The sequence below is a fragment of the Odontomachus brunneus genome, unplaced genomic scaffold (assembly GCF_010583005.1).
Source record: "Odontomachus brunneus isolate Ranch 3 - 2012 unplaced genomic scaffold, Obru_v1 Obru_scaffold_012, whole genome shotgun sequence".
NCBI lineage: Eukaryota > Metazoa > Arthropoda > Insecta > Hymenoptera > Formicidae > Odontomachus > Odontomachus brunneus.
Window position 1 is genome coordinate 2,063,403 of NW_022639462.1, and position 19,452 is coordinate 2,082,854.

At 46.1% G+C, this 19,452-nt stretch overlaps 1 protein-coding gene across 1 annotated transcript; it reads left to right on the top strand.

Annotated features, from left to right (window-relative positions):
- The first annotated feature begins 323 nt into the window (after positions 1-323).
- Positions 324-19,286, top strand: LOC116840859 (ubiquitin-conjugating enzyme E2 R2). Its single transcript, XM_032808149.1, has 5 exons — positions 324-1,159; positions 9,933-10,019; positions 16,765-16,862; positions 16,951-17,085; positions 17,591-19,286. The coding sequence occupies exons 1-5, from the start codon at positions 986-988 to the stop codon at positions 17,811-17,813; spliced, it is 717 nt and encodes a 238-aa protein (XP_032664040.1). The 5' UTR covers positions 324-985; the 3' UTR covers positions 17,814-19,286.
- The last annotated feature ends 166 nt before the right edge of the window (positions 19,287-19,452 follow it).

Consider the following 19,452-nt stretch of genomic DNA (forward strand, 5'->3'; position numbering starts at 1 on the left):
AAGAGAAGCCGAAAATTTTCCTAGTGAATTTTGCGAGTACATTTGAGTCAATCATAACGACACTTTACAGCACATCTCGGTACTCGGACTACATTGCGATAATCAATCGCACTTGTTGACGATCGCTCGACAATTAATTCCGCGTTTTGACCTAAGTACCCTTTTTTTTTGTCGTACAGTCGTCTCCCATAGTCGTCGCACAGTTATTCTCACTGTTCATTTAAAATCCTACTTTCATTTAAAATCCACTACTTTCCAGCTGCAGCGCCTCCAGCCGAAGGTAAAGAGCCAGCCGCTCGTACGACACCGCGCGCGCATGCGCGGGCAGTCAGATCGCTGACGCAGAGAGTACGTCAGCTGTTTTGTTAAGGCTCTTAGCAGAGGTGCGTGCGTGTTCCCGTCCGCCGTCATCGGGAATGGTGTTGCATTGTTGACTTGGAGAGACATTTCTCTCTTGTCGTGTCGTTACACGTACTCGCAACGGTCTCACATTCCTTTGTTCATCCCGTGTGCGCCCAGAAGGGAGAGAGAAAGACTGTGTGGTGTGTGTGAAAGAGAGAGAAAGAGAGAGAGAGAAGAGGAGAGAGGGAGACAGAGAGAAACGCAGTGGCCTGGCGCTTCGCTCACGGGCGGTCTCACGAGCGAGCCGTCGTGCGATTGCAAAGTCGCATCGTCGCCTCGTAAACTCGCAACCGCGTCGCTCTGCTCGAGCATCTCTCACTCGTTCTTCGCCGAAATTCTCCCTCGGTTATTACCCGCAGCGTGCTACTCCGTAGTGTTCACGGAAAGAAGAAGAAGAAGAAAAAAGTCCAGCACGTCGTCGCTCGGCGATTCGTTACGCGGCGGCCACACTCGACGGACAAGCGAGAGAGTTTCTCGGTGGTTTCGGACCCATCATCGAGCGCTGTTGTTGTGCGCGACCCGTACGAGCTGAGGGAAAGCAGAGAAGAGAGGAGAAAGAGAGAGAGAGAAGCCGTTGTGGACTATGGCACAGCCGACGAGCAGCGCGTTACGGGCGCTAGCCCTCGAGTACAAGAGCCTGCAAGAGGAGCCCGTCGAAGGCTTCCGCGTCAAGCTCGTCAACGAGGACAACATGTTCGAGTGGGAAGTCGCGATCTTCGGGCCGCCAGACACACTCTACCAGGGCGGTTATTTCAAGGTACCGTGTGCGCTACGCTGTTTACGGTGATCTGTCGTGTGTGTGTGTGTGTATGTGTATGTAACGTGTATGCTTGGCGCGCGTGTGCTTGCGCGGGGTCGACGCGAGAGAGCAACGGGGTCGTATGCACGCGTTATCGACGATTATATTATTGCGCGATAATGCACGAAACGACTGTCGTCGTTCTTTCTTGGTTAGGTCGGAACGCGGTGCGACGTAACGCGACGTCACGTCACGTCACGTCATGTAGCGTCGTGTCGCGTCGCGTCGCGTCGCCTTGCCCCGTAAGTTCGTTCCTTTCCCTCGGCGAACGGAATAAAAGAGTCAGTCGTTTCCGGTGCGAACGAGAGACGCGGACGGCGATCGTCCAGGTGTGCCTTGGCGAGCGATTCTGTCTCTCCGAGCGAGACCTGTTCCCCTTTACCTAGCGCTGCACTGGACCTTCGTTCCTTTTCCCCTCAGTGATACACTCATTTCGCTCTAAAGGCAAAAAGTGCGACCTAGTTCGGCTGGGCGATACACTGAGCGAACGAAGAAGTGATATATTTGCGCCTACCTTGCGCACAAACTTTCTTTGATAAACCGCGCCATATGAGCGAGTTGACCCGAGTAAGACGTTTGGATTCGCCAAGACGCACACATGTTTTTAATCACAAGGCGGAAATTTGCATTCGTTGTTCGTTCGTTTACGCTCAATATGTGTACCCAGCTAAAAAAAAAACAGTCTGTTTTCTTCTGTCTCTTATTATTTCTCTCTGCCTCTCCCGTCCTCTCGATCGTGGAAAGCGTAAACAAAGCGACCTCCGTTCGGCGGACGTGGCTTGTGACAAAGTGTCGCATAAGCATTTCGCATGGTCCAGCTTCTATTTATGCTAACGCGAATAATATATATCTTAACCTCGCGCATAACGCAACAAAACCCGATAAAGTTCGATCAATGTTATTGACGAGCGTTTCGACTCGTTCGAAAGAACGAGCAAGCGCTGTATTTGCGCTAATGCGATGCGGAATACTTATCTACGCGCGATATCGCGCAATTTCGATGTGTTATTTGTGCATCGGGTCGTACTCTTCTACTAATACAATATTATGAGAGAGAGGGAGAAGGGGAGAGACGGAAGCGTCGAATTAATTTGATATTTTCTGCACGATCGAGTCGCATCCAAGTTCTCTTCTCGAGACAAAAGCAAATTAAACGCCAAGTTCAAATGACCTCTCTACATCTCAATAACGAACTGTAGTCGATAGCTTTACATGTTTGGCAACGACGAGCTTTGTGTGCCTATTTGTCCCGTTGAAAGGAGCAGTTGGTTAATATTCCGTTTATCGCAGGTTGCTGTAGATAACGCGTTCGGAGCAATCTGGAATTATGTACGTACGATATTGAGGTAACGGTATGCAGCGGCAGTTACCGTTATTAATATCTACGCGTAGCCCAATAGCGAAATGACTTAAATAGTCGCCTTTATTGACGATTAATGTCGCCGAATGCGCCATTGCGGAATTTCGAGTTTACTGCGTATGGCCGTGCGCCTCGTCTCCTATCCTCTTGAGCCAATGTTTATCTCGGAAATTTTAGTCTCTCTCTCTCTCTCTCTCTCTCTCTCTCTGCCAAGCGAATTGTGACGATCACACGTGAGACATCGCGACTACCTTGACCGAACGACTGACAATGGTCGCGTCACAATGTTACTTCGCGCGTTCCCTCTCTTGCTCGTACGTTAATCGCGAAATCTGATAACGCGACAACACGATAATTGGTCGTAGGGAGAACGAGGCCTTTCGCCTATAGCAGAGTTCTTTTGTCGTGAATCCAAACCCGAACTTCATACGTTCAACACACAAGTTATTTATACACATCAGAGTAGCGGCCATGTAACTTTTTTCTAAAGGCGGAAACGTGAGAAGTGAAAAGCTTCACGTGAACTCCACGACTTTGGCGATCATGTAACTTGTCAAACAATGGAAACGTGAACATTTTCGCGTGAAACTTTTCACGCTAGGGGAAAAGATACACGATCGACAGTCGGGGTAATTATCGACCATGTATTTTTCTCCTAGCGTGAGCTCGTGAAAATTTTCGTATTTTTATTATTTGAGAAGTTGCATGTTGACGTCGTCGGATTCACGCGAAACTTTTCACTTTGCACGTATTCGCTGTTGGGAAAAAATTACATGAACGCCAGCCAGGTGCGAGAAATCGAACAGATGCCCCTCAAACCGAAAAGATTCTCGTGCAGCTTTTCGCTCGAGTCTGACGTCATCGTGCGATACAATACGATTATGTGATAAGGGGAGGCAGAGTAGTCTTAACGACCGGCCGACTTAAACGCCACAAAATGAGTCCCGTCATTGCCGCCGCGGTTGTAAACCTTTTTGCATATTCCAACGTGCCGGGCGCTCGTCATCCCGTCCGCTTTCTAAACCACTCTCCGGCTCGTCGTGAACGACGAGTGAACGCCTATTCACGTAACGCAATGTGTCTTCCCACAACGCGTAACCCAACGGTAATGAGCGCGGCGCGCAACGTCGTTTCTCGTGCAAACCGTATATCCTGCGCGTGTACGATACGGTACGGTGTGTATAAATCCGTCCGCGCGGCTATTTCGAAAGACTGCGAGCCGCCACGGCGCGCTACGCGTCGTGGATTAATCTATTATCCGCTTTACCGTAATCACGTTAGCCCTTAACCGGTGAATGCTCGGGTCGTGATCGACGTTGCCGCTCAGGTAAACAGTCGCTCTCGTCTCGCGCTCACGCTCCGGTTATCTTCGTAGATGAGTGACTCCCCGCTCGTTTTCTTTTCGATCGTCCGCGCGATTTATGGAGCAGAACTGTCGAGTCGAGCCTCGCCAGCTTGATGGATAATGATCCCGAGCTTTGGGCGCGCATCGCAGCTTAGAGAGCGCAAATAGCTGGCACACGAGGTAGATGGTAGGCTACACGTCTCGTTTGAAAGTCCAAGTCGGATTTTGTTTTATTGCTTTACATTAGTCCATTCATGCCGCTACCGTCTATCACGTAATCGAGGCTTATCGGGAGATTCTCGCCGCGATACACGCGCCGCCGTCTACTCGATAATAGAGATGCGAGAAACGATCGGAAGTACCGTTGCCCGCGTTCATTTTCGACGTGCGTCACGTGTATTACAGCGAATATGTCGAAGCTGCTTTTGACTTGCGACTGTACGCTGCGCTGCGCCGTGCTGTGTTTAAAGCGCGGGCACACTGGCTTTTACGACAGAAATGGCAAACGCGATGGGTGACCAAAAATATTTGCGCCCGTGCCATTACTGCGGGAATAACGTTATGCGGTGGAAGATAATACCATCGCGCACAGAGGCGCATTATTCGATATATTGAAACGAATGAGAGAGGGAGAGAAACAACATATCGATGATACCGATTACTGGCTGGATACACATGGATACGATACACATCTCGACTGGAAATTGATCCCATGATCAAGTTCGTTTCAATCAACTTGGTTTCTACAAGGTGGTGTTATCGAATCATAATTATTAATAAAGTTCTTATTATTAATAATTATTATCAATGAAGTCTCGATTGTCATGCTGTGTCGACTTACGACTTACGAGGAGCCGACAATATCACCTTGTAGAAAGCAGATAACTAATTAAGATCAAGCTGACCATGAGATAAATTTCTGGCCGGAATATCTCACAGCGGTGTTCTCCATGTTCTTTCTCGACGTGAAATTGTTTCTCGAAGTAATAGGCAGAACGAATGTTTTTATTCGCGGCATTGTTGATGCCTCATTTTCACGTTTCAATGGTCGCCGTTAAGAGCTGGAATCAGACTAGCGATTGCCGATTGGCGACTAGTGTGTTTAATCAATCAGAGCAACACAATCAGTAGCTACTTTACTTTAATTGCTTGAAAACTAATCGGCAATCGCTGGTCTGATTCGGGCTTTACACGAGTGCGAACAATCACGCTTCGCGCGATGGAAAACGACGCGTTCTGTCGGGTTTCTGCCTGATCGTAATCGATTTCATTGAGCCCTTACATGATCGCGCGCACCACCGGCGTTCGAAAGCTCCCCCGTCAGAATTTATGCACGACGCGGTAAAAGCGCGGCGTGGAGGAGGGGGAGGCAGCGCGAGGCTGCCAAGTTACATAAAATGCCATCGAGCGTTGTCTCGATTCTATTCCTGGGCGCAAGCGAGCCCTATACCGATCGGCACGGCCAACTTTCACCTAATCTCGTCCCGTTTTAAAACAAACGAGCCGATACGCCGTTGCCGTCCGAGGAAAAGTCGATCTCTGCTGTCTTAATAAACAAAGTATGCGGTGACCCGCTTTGTCGTCCCAGAGGGACAGACCGACCCCTCGTCTTGTCTCGTCTCATTTGCCACGGATGAAACTCGCCGTCGTCTGCTTCTCAATCGGTCTTCATCCTTTCACCTCGCGACGAGATGGGCATCTCGCCTCTCGCGAGTACCACAACTTTCCACGAGAGTGCAACCGCGAGAATCGATAGTTGATACACACAACGTGCAGGAAGGAGCCCGGTCGACTCGCGCGGCGGCCCTTTTGATCCCCTTTTCATGAGATGCCGTGTCCTGCTCTTTAAGTTTCTTTAGTTTCACTCGACAGGTAGAGTGACCATCGGAGTCACTCGAATGATTTTTCACTTGTATAGAGTGAAATTCTTCCCGCTCGTCGAACAAATATTTTCACTCGAAATTGAAAAGCAATCTGATAGTCGCAAAATGGTTCAGACGCAATCAAATTGGGAGCTCACCAAACTGTCAAAACTATTGACGGGTTAGTCCAATAAATATAATATAATAATTATTAGTTATTATAATTCACTATTATTGATTCATAATTATATCATTATTGCGTTAATCCGTCGACTCTCAGTTTTGATCATTTGGTGAGCTTCCAACTTCATTGTGTCTAAACCGTTTGCAAGTCACTCTACTCCACTATCACACACGAAAAAAAAGATTTGGTTGAATTAATCAAACATCTGGTCGAATATGAACGATCTAGAAATTCCGACTGAAGTAATCCGAATTCCGTTTAAGTTAATCCCTTGACTGTGGATGACGTGTATACGCGCATGAAAAAGTCGTGTCACCAGTGTGGATGACATGTATACACACATCGAAGAAAAAAAATAGTAAAATAATATTGTTCTTTGCATATAAGTAAGTATCTATATGTTTTTGATGTCGCTGAATTTGATATCAAAATTTCGAAATTCAAAATGGCGGATCCAACATGGCGGGTCAAAATTTTGAAAAAAAATCGGATTTTCATAAAAGTGGGTATCTATATGTTTTTAGGGTCGCTGAATTCAAATTTGATATCAAAATTTCAAAATTCCAAATAGTGGAATAAAAAATTTTTAAGTACAAAAAAACATTTACATAATATCGCTCTCTGCCGAATCCGGAGACACGAAATGAGGATGTGGCGGTTTTTGAATCCATTTTTATATATTTTTTGTTTTTGTAATTTTTAATTTTCCTTTGTTTTTATGTTTGTTTTTTTTTGTTCAGACGAAATGTCTGAACACACCCACTTTCATGAAAATCCGATTATTTTCAAAATTTAGATCCGCCATATTCAATCCGCTATTTTGGATTTTGAAATTTTGATATTAAATTTGGATTCAGTGATCCCAAAAACATATAAATATCGATTTTCATGAAAATCCAATTATTTTCAAAATTTTGACCTGCCATATTGGATTCGTTATTTTGATTTTCGAAATTTTGATATCAAATTCGGATTCAGCGACCCAAAAACCTTTATAATAATGTCATAAAGAGAATTCGACAACATTTTTTTCCAACACAAAATGGCACTAGTTCATTTCTGCCTCCACAGTCAAAGGGTTAACAAGATTTTTTGTAGACTAACCAAACATTGTTATTTAACCAGACATTTTTGGTTAAATAACAAGACACATTTGATTAGCCTACCAAAAATCTTAACTTAAGAAGAATTCGAGTTACTTCAATCGAAATTTCTGAATCGTTCATATTCGTCCAGATATTTGGATAATTCAACCAAATATTTTTTTTCCGTGCAGGAATATATTCACTCTAGTCGACTGAAACATGGAACGAACATTTCACGAACATGGAATCAGAATCCACTGTGTATGAAACATTCATTCTTATGATTTTGAGTGGCAGCACTTCGCTGGAAAAGATAAAATTTTGCCACCTTCCACTCGTTCTAAGTGAAATTCCATTGCTAAAAATTTGGAGAATATTACAGTATAACCAATTCGTGACAGTCGTGGAAGAAGTCGAAAATAATCTCGACATTTCCTTCGTGACAGAATCGCGATGTCGAGAAAGCTCACCGTTACAGGACGCAATTGGAGAAAACGTGGACAATTCAGGTACAATTCGCCGGCATAAGAATTAATATTCAATTTTATCCGCGACACAGTGACAATCGAGGTAGACGGGATTCGGGAAGAATTCGTGCCGTCGCATTTATTGATACGCCGTGAAAATCTGACGGCTGAATGGAACGACAAATTGGATTCGAGACGAAAGACTGACTCGGCGATTTATTTCCATACACTTGGACGCGTCTCATCAGAGCTCGCTTGGTCGTCACGAGGCGTTCGCCGTTACATCCGATCGTTACGCTTCCTCGAGCCGCATCTAGCAGCTTCGTCCTCAGGTTTAAAATTGGCCCTCACAACCCTGTGGGTTTTAAATTATAGATCAACGGCGCAGAGAGAGAGAGAGAGACGCGACGGGTGGCATACATTTGCGAAATCCGATCTGATCGATTCGCCGTGAAAAAAAGCGACGCGATCCGACAGTTTCGCGGTCTAGCTCGCGTTACACAACGCAACGCGTTACGGACGATGATCAAGCGGTGCTTACTCTGTCGAAGTGGGTCGCGAAAATTTCTAGGTCACACAGTGTGGCTGCAGCGGAAGGAAGACGGCGCGAGGTGATCGTTCCATCTCGCGAAAATCTCGCGAATCTTGCTCGACCCCGTCGCAAAAGCGACCTTCGCCGACGAGCGCGCGCATACCTCGTCCTGCAAAAGCTCCACGGAATTCCGCCATAAAAACAGAAAGCCCATATTGCAGACAGTTGTCGCAATACTTCCCGGGAATGTCATGCGAGATCGCGCGCTGATAACCGCGATCGATATTGCACCATCGTATCGGGGAGCATGGGTGCACGTGCGTTATTTCGCTCCGCGGCGGGAAATGACAAGTCAAATATCGATACTCGGCTTCATTTAAATATTTGACCTAGTCCATTCGTCGTTGGAAGCGCATTGAGCAACGCAAAGGATAGTTCGCGAATGTCATGCGAACTCCGCGATTGCATATTGAATATTATAAGAGCACATTAGTGTTTCATCGAGAGATAGACGCCAATGAGAGCCACGTTGCGGTAAATATTACCGTTCGGGACGTTACGAGACGTAAATAAGACATGTTTTCAATTTCACGGCGTCGTGACGGTGACGCTTTGTTCGGATTAAATATTGAAAAAGGAAATAGAACGACACCGGGGTCACGAGAATTTGTTCGGAGCGCGACAGCGCGTCAATTTGCGAATAACACGGAGCCCCGGCACGGAGACGCGCGACGCGATTTCGAGTAGATTTTTCGCGACGTTGTGTGCGAGCGCAGTCGGTAGAAAGTAGGTTAATTCTAGAACGCGGTTATCCCGGAGGACGAGGTGGATATTTGGGCCATGACCAGGTCGCGATCAATATAGCGTCCCGACGGCGAAGCTTCGACGAAGCCTGGCATCGAACAGCCAGACGCCCCTTTCGCACACCGGAGTGGAAATCGATATTGTCGCAATCCTCCAGGTGGACGGCGTGCCGCGATCGAAATGTCGAATTTCACGTCGACGTGCCCCGCGCGCGCACCATCCCGATTTTACATCTTGTCATCTTATCTTGGCTACGTTCTAGAACGGCCATGTTGCTCCACTTTCGCAGCATCGTGGAACACCGATGTCTTCTTCATTCATGGGCTTGTACAGTGTCCCACTTCCACCGTATTGACTCGGCGGATATATATATATATATATATATATGTATATATATATATATATATATATATATATATATATATATATATGTGTGTGTGTGTGTGTGTGTGTGAATTTTTTTTTATTGTGTGCATTCGCGATTTTCCCTCGAAGGGAGAAGACGGCCGAAGCGGCTTGTCGTTTATCCAGCGTCTAGCTAATTTCCAATATCGCGTATCTCCGTGAACGCGAACGGTATCATCTCCCACGTGTGTTAACAACGTGTGTCGTCTGAGAAAAGTCCGCTTGGAATTCTCGTCCGAAGGCTTCCCTCATAGATATCGGCCGGACTGGGATGTATCAAAGTCGAGATATTTTCGGCGAGTTTAGATGTCAACGTTATTAGACACACGCGAGCGAGTTTATTCCCACGTTTATTCGTGACAACGGAACCGCGACAACTGAGACGCGAGTCGCACACGTGCATTTTTCTCTGCGCGCGCCTTGCGTCTCGAACATTGAACTCGCCGAAATTATAACGGTTTCGATTCTCGGCTCGCGTTGCGTCGTGTTACCTGCCTTGCGTTGCCGTGTCTTGCCTTGCGAGAAGACGCGTAGAACACGTTCTCTCTCTCCCCCCTTCCCCTCATCTCTCCCTCTCTCTCTCTCTCTCTCTATCTCTTTCTAGCGTAAACTACGCGTAGGCGTATATCCCAGCGAGCCGCGTACGTTGAGAATGTACATTGACGAGTTTGCTTTACTCTGTTACAGGCACACATGAAGTTCCCGCCGGATTATCCGTATAGTCCACCAAGCATTCGTTTCATGACAAAAGTTTGGCACCCGAATGTATATGAGGTGAGTGAATACGAGAATTATCGATCCCCCGCATGTGCTCTCTCTCTCTCTCTCTCTCTCTCTCTTTCTCTGCCCTCTCCTCCCTCTTTCTCTCCTCTCCTCTCCTCTCCCCTGTTCGCTTTCCCCGCGTTTCGACCCTTTACCGTGTGTGTATATGTGCGTGTCCTACCCCCCTCCCCCCTGTCTCCCTCTTGCGTCCCTTTCTGTTCATCTGTTCCGCGCGCTCTCTCACCCCGTTCTCTTTACCACCCTCCCTACACCGTATAACGACTGTCCCGCTCTGTTCGTCCGCCTCTCTTTATCTTCCACCCTCCGCCATAGCTTTTACAACCATCAGCTTTTACGTCGTCACTTTCAGCGCTTGTGAAACCCGGGATCGCTTCCCCCAAAAACCCTCGCCGCTCTTCTATCGCGAAACGCAGCGGCGCGGGTGGGAAAAAGTTAGGGGTAGGGGGTGGGCGACAGCGGACATGAGGGCGCGGGGACAGAAAGAGAGAGAGAGAGAGAGAGAGAGAAAGAGAGAGAGAAGGGATGGAAATAATAAAAAGAGGAAAGTAGAAAACACAGCCGGCTCAAAAAATTACGCGCGCTGACGCTTAACTCGTTGGCTGAAACGTTCGCTAAACGTTATGCTAGATTCACACTGAACGCGATTAGCGACGAGCGATGAGCGATATCCAATGAGAGAGCTTTTATTTCTTTTTAAAGCAATACTCTCATTGGACATCGCTCATCGCTAATCGCGTCCAGTGTGAATCTAGCATTAAACTGCTGGTAGTCGCGACGCTTTTGCATTCATATTGACGTATCGCCGTCAGCATTCTTGGTCTACGTCCGGCCGGACTATACTATATTTATCGTGGCACCTCGCGTCGCCGCGCGTTCGACGTTCGCGAAAGCGACTCCGCGATTCCGCCATTCTTTTCGCCACATCGTCCACCATCGTCCACCATCGGTGGACGTGCGAGTTCACGGCGGCAAGCAAATGATGGACAGGTAGCTCGTAATCGACGAGAGAGAGAAAGAGAGAGAGAGAGACACGCACCGACAGATGGATTGCGAGTTAGCGCGTCGCTGGTAATCCGCGATGGTTTCCGCCGAAGAAACTTCGATCATCATCGATTAGCGTTATATGCTAATCTCTCGCAGAAGGATACGGTTAATCATCATGTTGCCCGGGCGCGCTTTAAAAGACCCTGGCTGCGCGACCGCGCGACCGTTTCCTGTGTCTACCGCGCCACGTAGAAATACGATACGGTATTTAAACGTTCGGTCGCTGTGGTCGTTTGTACATACAAACTAGTATCGTCCGTGTCGTCCAGCTATTTTCTTCTCTTTCTCTCTGTCTTTTTTCCTCTCTCTCTCCCCGGTACTTGTACAAACGAAACATTAATTCCGAAATGATCGACACGCATCATTGCACATGGATGCATCGGGGAATTAACGCTACTCCAGTTGCAAAGGGCTGTACGCGTAAACGTGAATGAGTACTCAGCGAATATAGGCGAACAGTCGAAAATAGGCGAATAGTCGAAAACCAGGTAATCCTGCCGATAAAATGCACACTCGAGCGACAGGATTAAAATCTGGCGCGAAGTGATCGTCGTCGATTAGGCAGGTATACCGTTCTTCTTTGTCTCTCTCTTTCTCTGTTTTTTATCTCTCCTTACGACTGCGTCGTATAGTGGCACTTGCGTTTGCACAAAGTATCGCATTCCCACACGCTTATCGACCTCGACCGCGCGCATCTCCTCCTCGCTCGTTCGCTCGTTCACTCGCTCGCTCGCTCGCTCGCTCGCTCGTCGTATATGACCCTTCGGCGGCTAGCGAAGCGAAGTCAATGACCGTCGAAAGCTCGTGGACATCCATGTCCACTCGCCCGTCGATAGGGATGGCAGCGACGGGAGAGCGTGTTATGAGTAACGAGGCAAACGCTCTTTCTTTTTTTTTTCGTTCTCTCTCTCTCTTTTTATTTTCATAGTCTGGGCCGTCGAAGAGAGAAGACATTATAGAGCCTGTAGTTACAGTTAGTCCCGCGCGCGCGTAACCAGTTATAGATGAGAGAAGTTATTTACGGTGCGTTTCTCCCTCTCCTCTCTATGGAACTGCGCTAGTTAAAATAAAGATTGCGACACTGTAAAAATATTTTTGTTTTGCTTTCATATATGCGCGATGCCCCGCGAAGGGCGGCGCGCAATGGGAACCGCGCTTTTCGAGCGTGAAACGCGCGCAAAACGCGGAAGTTGGTATTTTTCATCACCATACCGGCAGTTTGAAGCTTCCGCGAGCGCCGAACTTGAGCCGAAACTCGCTTTCCCCTTTGGCGTTTTGGGCGTGGGAAGGGACAGGGGCTTGCGATTTCCATTTTCATTAACGTTTAATATAAATACGTTGTGGCGATATGGCGGGTCGTTAATGGAAACGCGAGCGAGCGAACGCCACTGCATAACCATCTGTGGACGATCGCCGGGATCGCGTGTACATGTGAGCGTGTGGGTGTGTGTATGTGTCACGAGTAAATTGGTAAATAACATTCGCCCGAGAGAGTCAATTTGCGAATTCCGCGTGATTCTCAAAATTATCCGGCCCGGCGAGAATCGAATTAGTTGGCGTCGTATTGTACACTAGTATCGCGTCCTTCCTATCTCGCCCGGCTCGTGTGTTCGAAACGATTGACCTTCTTGTCGAACGATTGATAAGCCGAGCGGCTTGCTTAATTTCTTACGTAAGTAAGCGCAATTATTATGTATCGCGGGCGCCTAGTTCCTATTTCCGTCGTATACTCGGCTTATACCGCGGCGATTTAATTACTTGCACGACTATCACGGGACGAGATATCGCGTAGTCTTCGCGTCGCGTCCACTTCTTTGTGTGCCCGGAGTGAATTCACAGCGGGGGTCATGTTTAGTCGGACGAAAACGCGGCGGCGATCTTGGCGCTATCTCGCCGAATGGCGAGAATGTTAGATAATAACTTTTAATTGCAAGAGAAAGTACGAGGCACGGGCGAGACTGGCTGACTTATCTCGCTCTTTCCGCGCGCGCGATAGAAATTTTGATGACGATACGCGAATTGCGCAAATTCTCCCAGGAACACCGGCCGTATATGTAGAGACCAATCGAAGCAAACGAAAGGTTACCCGATATATACATATAACGGCTGACACGTGCGGCACGCTTCGTTCTTCTCGCGGGGCAACTTTCCCCGCCGCGAAATTCATATTATTTCGTACACGTTCGTGCACCACGCATCACACGCGAGTGGAGTCTTCCTCAGTGTGCCAGGCGCGAAACACACAACCGGTGACGTTACAATGGGCGGACGTCTACGAGCTATCACTTCGGCGAGAGAGAATATCGTCACAATGGAGAAGTACGAAAGAAATGGTAACCGTCGCATTGTTCGAGCCAATCGCATCAAACGTGTGTACAGGCCGCGCAGGTTAATTCCGTATTAACCTACCGAATCGCGTGCGAACACGTTATTTAACCGATCTCCAAACGATTTTCCGTCCTGTCGAGGAAACGTCTTTTGAAAAGAGACGACGTCTCTTCTAGAGAATTTTCGAGAATTCGAAAATGAGTTCCACGCTCTCTGAATACGCGGTTCTCATCGGGGAATCGGCGGGGGTGGGCATCCTCAACTCCGGCGATGTTGTTGCGCCTACCTATACCTACCTACCTAAGTACCTACCTATCTACCTACTTACCTACCTACTTACCTACTTATCTGCACTGAGAAAAAAGCAATTAGGTCGACAAAATCGGTGGTCACCGGTCATCAAGAAGAAGATATTGTATCTATTCAACACATATAGCAACAATAAGTTGCGTTGATATAGTAGCAATCTGCATTGTAAATAATCTGCATTGATATAGTAATATCAACGCAACTCACTGTTATACCAACGCATATATTGTTGAATATTTCTTTGATGAGAGGCCGGTGACCGTCGATTGATCCAATCGCTTTTTTTCTTAGTGTATCTACCTACCTACCTACTTATCTACCTATCTTCGCGCGCGATTCTATGCGTCGGCACACAAATGCATGCGCGAACAGCGATGCTATCGGCCGGCGCGAGCGGTCGTGTCAAGTGCCGGGCGTTTACTTGAGGAGAGTAGCTCGCCTTCGTGGCTTATTACGAGGTGTTCGAAGCTGAGCCGCGGTGAAACCACGACGATGCGCCTTGTCCTACTTGCCGAACCGAGCAGGAGGAGGAGGAGGAAGAGGAGGAGGAGGCTCGCGAGGAAACGTGCGCAACGGGCGCGATGATCCGCGCGAGCTTTATGAACTTTGTACGTGCATACACGTGTAAACTGCGACTCGGAATAAGTGTGTTTCTTTTATACACGTTTTCGGGAACACGAATTATTCGCACGACTCGGACGGAATATCGCCGCGAGAGTACGAAATAATTACCGTTTATGAAGCGCTGAGTCTATTTTGGTTTCGGGCTGATTTTATGTTGGGGCTTTTAGACCGAATTATCAGTTGTACTTGCGGCACAGATTTTTGCCGCACCTTTGAGAAATTGAAGAAATATGAGTGGGCAAATATTCTCTCAAATGATACATATGAAAGAATGGGTTGTTTAGTAAGTTCTTATGTATGTTTCTTGCATACCCGTTTGGGAACGGGAAGATCTCGTGAATTATTTGCACGACACAGACGGAGCACTTCATTCCGAGAACATGAAATAATTATCGTTCATGAAGAGCATGAAGAGATTATTTTAGTTTCAAACAATTCTATCCTTTAAGGGCTTTAGGATGAATGATCGGTTGTACTTATGATGCAGATTTTTGTCGCACCTTTGAGAAGTAAGAAAATATGTAGGCAAATATTCTCAAGTGATACAAATGAAAGAATGGGTTAGATTTGATATATGTATACAAGGTGTCCCAGACTCTCCTTCTCATATTAAGTGGAAATGTAGAACGGGTTGAGGTGAACATAAAAGTCCTGCATTAATTAAAGATATTAACTAAAGAAAATTTGTGCATTATGGTACACAATGATATATGTAACCATTTTCTTTAATATCTAAAAATCTATGTGGTCATTTGCAAAATGGCAAGGGACTTTTTTATTCAGTTTGACTTAATGTATAAGTATACAACGGTAGACGGCGCCACTGCAGCTCATCTACTATATCGCGCGTGATCATTCACCAATCTTTTTTAATTAATATCTCGACTATTATTGCGAATATCGTAAAACAGTATAGGACTTTTATGTTCACCTCAACTTGTTCTACATTCCCACTTAATGTGAGAAGGAGAGTCTGGGACACCCTGTATTTCTTTCACACACACATACACACACACACACACACACACACACACACACACACACACACACACGTGTTTGGAAACAGCGAGCTCTCGCGAATTACTTGCACGACTCGGACGGAACATTATCGCGAGAGTATGAAGCAATTACCGATCATGAAGAGCTGAGTTTATTTCAGTTTCAAACGATTCTCTGTTGTGAGGCTTTATGTTGAATTATCAGTTGTATTTATTGCGCAAATTTTCGTTGCGCTTTGGAAAAGTAGAAGAAATATAGGATGGATGAATATATCTTCGAGTGATAACATGCGAGAGAATGTATTAAGTTGCCCGATAAGTTCGTAAGGGGATTTTTGCGTGGGGTTCAAAGTCTGTACTTTTAAAGCGTAATTTGTGCGTAATTTTATTCGATAATGTATTGACCATTTTTCCTTTCCATGGCAGGAGGCTGTCGAAAAAAAAATTAAGTAGTGCCTGACAATGAGGCTTGGTATTGGCTTTTCGCAAGAATCCCTACCAACTCATCGAACAACAACTCGGTATTGTTCGCAATAATGACGTATTATGGTCTGTCTCGGCGATATCTCGCTCGGAATTGAGTGGCCAGAGTTTCGCCAGGGTCTCTCTTCCATATCTCTCGTATTTCGATCATATCTCGTTGTATCGCTGTATCATCCGTGCTTCCTGTGTACACAGCGTCCTCCCCGAATACGGCGTAGAATCGCGACGACCTCGGCGACGTTTCTTTAGATACGCCCGAAAAGGCGCCCCGAGGTCCCGTCCTTCGTGCGACGATGTTTTCTCAGGGACAACGAACGCGGAACCAGGAGTGCCGAGGCCGCCATGCCTCGCGTCGGCGAAAGGAAAACGTGAACTCTGCACGCGTGCACAAGCATGTGCGAGCAGCGACGGATTTAAACTTGTGACCCTAAGCTCTAACAACAGTCTCGTCCCTTTCCCCCTCGTATGCACAGGCGTGTGTAAAATAATAATGACAAGCTCGAGCAATAAAATTAATCTATTCAGAGAACGCTCACATAGAAATTCAGAAAATAGATCTCAGAATCCAAAAAGAGAAAATGGATTCAGAAAACTCGGAAAATGGATTGTGTGTAATATTTTTATTTATTTTTTTTTAATACAGAGTAATTATGAATCCTTGTAGAATCAGAATAGTTATGAGCTCTTATATATGATATTGCTGTCCGAATATGAAAGGCTCAGCTTGTTGATCTGCGATCTTACACGCGCGACTGCACGAGAACGCACAATGCGCTAAGTAAACTTCTAAAAATAATACGCGCACGAATTTCGATCCGTCGCGCGAACAAAACAAAGCGGCTAATATAATATTAGCCGAGCTCGCTTTCGACGAAGAAGAAGGCGCTCTCGACGGACGAGCTTAGAAGATTCTCGCGAATCTGAAACACTGTCTTTCCTTGTCTGTGCAGAACGGCGACCTGTGTATATCAATTCTGCATCCACCCGTAGACGACCCACAGAGTGGCGAGCTGCCCTGCGAGAGGTGGAATCCAACGCAAAATGTCAGGTGAGTTGCGCGATTCTCGCGGTTTGTCCGGGATTCACTTCCCGGAGTCGAATTCGAAACGATTAATCGCTTTTGTCTTTCTTATCAGGACCATCCTCTTATCGGTAATCTCGTTGCTGAACGAGCCCAACACATACAGCCCTGCCAATGTCGACGCCTCGGTGATGTATAGACGCTGGCGCGACTCCAAAGGAAGAGACAAAGAATATGAAAATATCATAAGGTAAGAGAATCACGTCGATAACGTCGGTGTTGCCGCGTGATTTGGAGTCTTCGCCGAAAACCACGTCGGATCTATCGTGACGTACGTGTTAACTGCGTCGAATGCGCGCGACAAATGACCGCGGAAACGAAGATACCGGTGGATACAGATATTAAACGGTATTAGACAGTCCCGACTATGAACGGGAGAGTTGTTCTCCAAACGGCCCAATGACACCGCGACTCGCAACAACTTGGATCACCGATCGATACCTCGCGTTAAAGTCCAGTAGCTTTCCTCTGGAATTTCTGGCTCCGTCAGGATCGACGATCACACACGATTACACTGTCGCACAGCTTACAGCTGATACAAAGTCTCGCTACGGTGATGGCGTGTCCGTAACGTCTCTGTTCCGAATACTCGATGATCTTTCCTCGCTCGACGAGCGGCCCGTCCAGCGACTTCGCGACGACAGTGAGGTAGGTAGGTTTTGTCAATGTATGTCTTGTACTTGTCTTCTATTTAGGAAACAAGCCCAAGCTGCCAAGATGGAAGCCGAAAAGGAGGGTATCGTCGTGCCCGTGACATTGGAAGATTACTGCATAAAGACTCGGGCTAGGCCGGCCGAACAGCAGCTAGACATGACGGACTTCTACGACGACGAATATGAGTTGGACGACGACGAGGATGAGCAACTCAGCGCAACCGATTACGAGGATGGCGACGACAGTGGCAACGGAGAATCGTGATCCATTTCTTAGATGATAATACATAAAAAGAAACTCGATACGCTAAATATTATCAGTTCTGTATAGATTAATAAATTAATGAGCTTCTAAACCGGACGCTCTCTCTCTCTCTCTCTCTCTTCTTTTTTCTTCTTCTTTTTTCTTTCTGTCTCTTTGGACGCGCTACCGAAATTTAAGTGAGTGTTTCCTTGCTCAAAGAGCCGATGCGTTATGGAAAATTTCAGTAGAGTATCGCGTACGTCTCTAGAAGTATCATCGTCAATTATCACACGCGCTTCTGCCCGAACAAATCATCTGCGGTCTGTTATAGTCAATTTTTCAATTGAAAAGTAAAGATGGAAGGAAGCATCCTTTCTCACTCGCCATCCATAAGTCCACGTATCACGTGCTTTCGCGATCTTCAAGATTTCATTGCGCAAAGTGATGATAACTATTGCCCGCTCGACGATAGTTTGTGTAAAAGACACCAGTTTTTTAATAGAGAAATTCGAGCACTGTCGTCCAACGACGGGCACTTGGAGCATTAACGACCATCGTTATATGAAATCATTGAGAATTCCGTGTTTACAAGCTCTTTAACTTAAGCAATATACTACGGTATGCGTATAAAAGTACTTCGATAGGAGCACTGTGCTTGTTGTGTTGTGGCTGGCACCTCGATCTTTCAAACCAGGACCAATTGATTTACCTAGCAGGGACTAACGTTCGATAAAGACGATCGTAATGTAAGTAAACACGATGATTGACTCTGTATTGGGCATCTAGTTTCACGCCATGTTCAAAGTTGTGTGTGGGTACGTCAATTGATCCTAAACGTAATATACCTACTACTATGAAATTTGCATTGAATAATAAATTTGCGTTTTGTTTCACAATTATTTATGTTGTAACACCGAGCGCATTCAGCGAAGAATTCAATATAGAAATAAGAGAAAAAAGAAACGAGCTGCCGAAGAAGACCCGTCTGAAAAGGAAAAAAAAAAAAAAAATATATATATATATATAACGAATTGTACTATTATAATACCCAGCGATATGATTCATCGATATCAGTCATGATTACTTATCTATGTACGTGCGAAATATTATATGTCGTATCGGCATCTTTCTTTGCCGTATTGTTTTATGTCCGAGACAGAGCGAGAGAGTCATGAATAATCAATGTTAATTATTACTTCGCAGGTCTTCAACGGCAGACGTAATCATAATAATTTTTAGAGTTAGACACATGTAACTTTTGCTACCAATACCTTAATTTTGATTGTTAACAACACTAAATGTTTTCTAGGAGAAACAACGGTCGTGTGAAAACTCGTACGCGCATAATGTTACAGCCACAAAGTTAGTTTGGCTTATAATTTTCGTTAAGATCTCTTCGTAATAAGTATTATCTGTCACGAGGGAATAAAGGCTTTCCAAAGATGGTATTGGTTGAGCGTAAAAAAGAAGAAAAAGTAATTACTTAAACGAAAGTTATATCCGGATACAGCTAATCGACTCTGTGGTAGTGTATCTGTGCTCGCGTATGACTGAAATTGTAAATAGTAAACGAAACTCAATTTTAAAGACACGGAATATATAAGTACTTCTACTTATTTCTTTATTAGCCATTTCATTAAGAGACCAAAATTGAGTGTTG

Coding starts and splice junctions, on each gene's coding strand:
- LOC116840859 (XM_032808149.1), top strand. CDS start 986: ATGGCACAGCCGACGAGCAGCGCGTTACGGGCGCTAGCCCTCGAGTAC. Junction 1,160..9,932: donor ACCAGGGCGGTTATTTCAAG/GTACCGTGTGCG, acceptor ACTCTGTTACAG/GCACACATGAAGTTCCCGCC. Junction 17,086..17,590: donor GAATATGAAAATATCATAAG/GTAAGAGAATCA, acceptor TCTTCTATTTAG/GAAACAAGCCCAAGCTGCCA.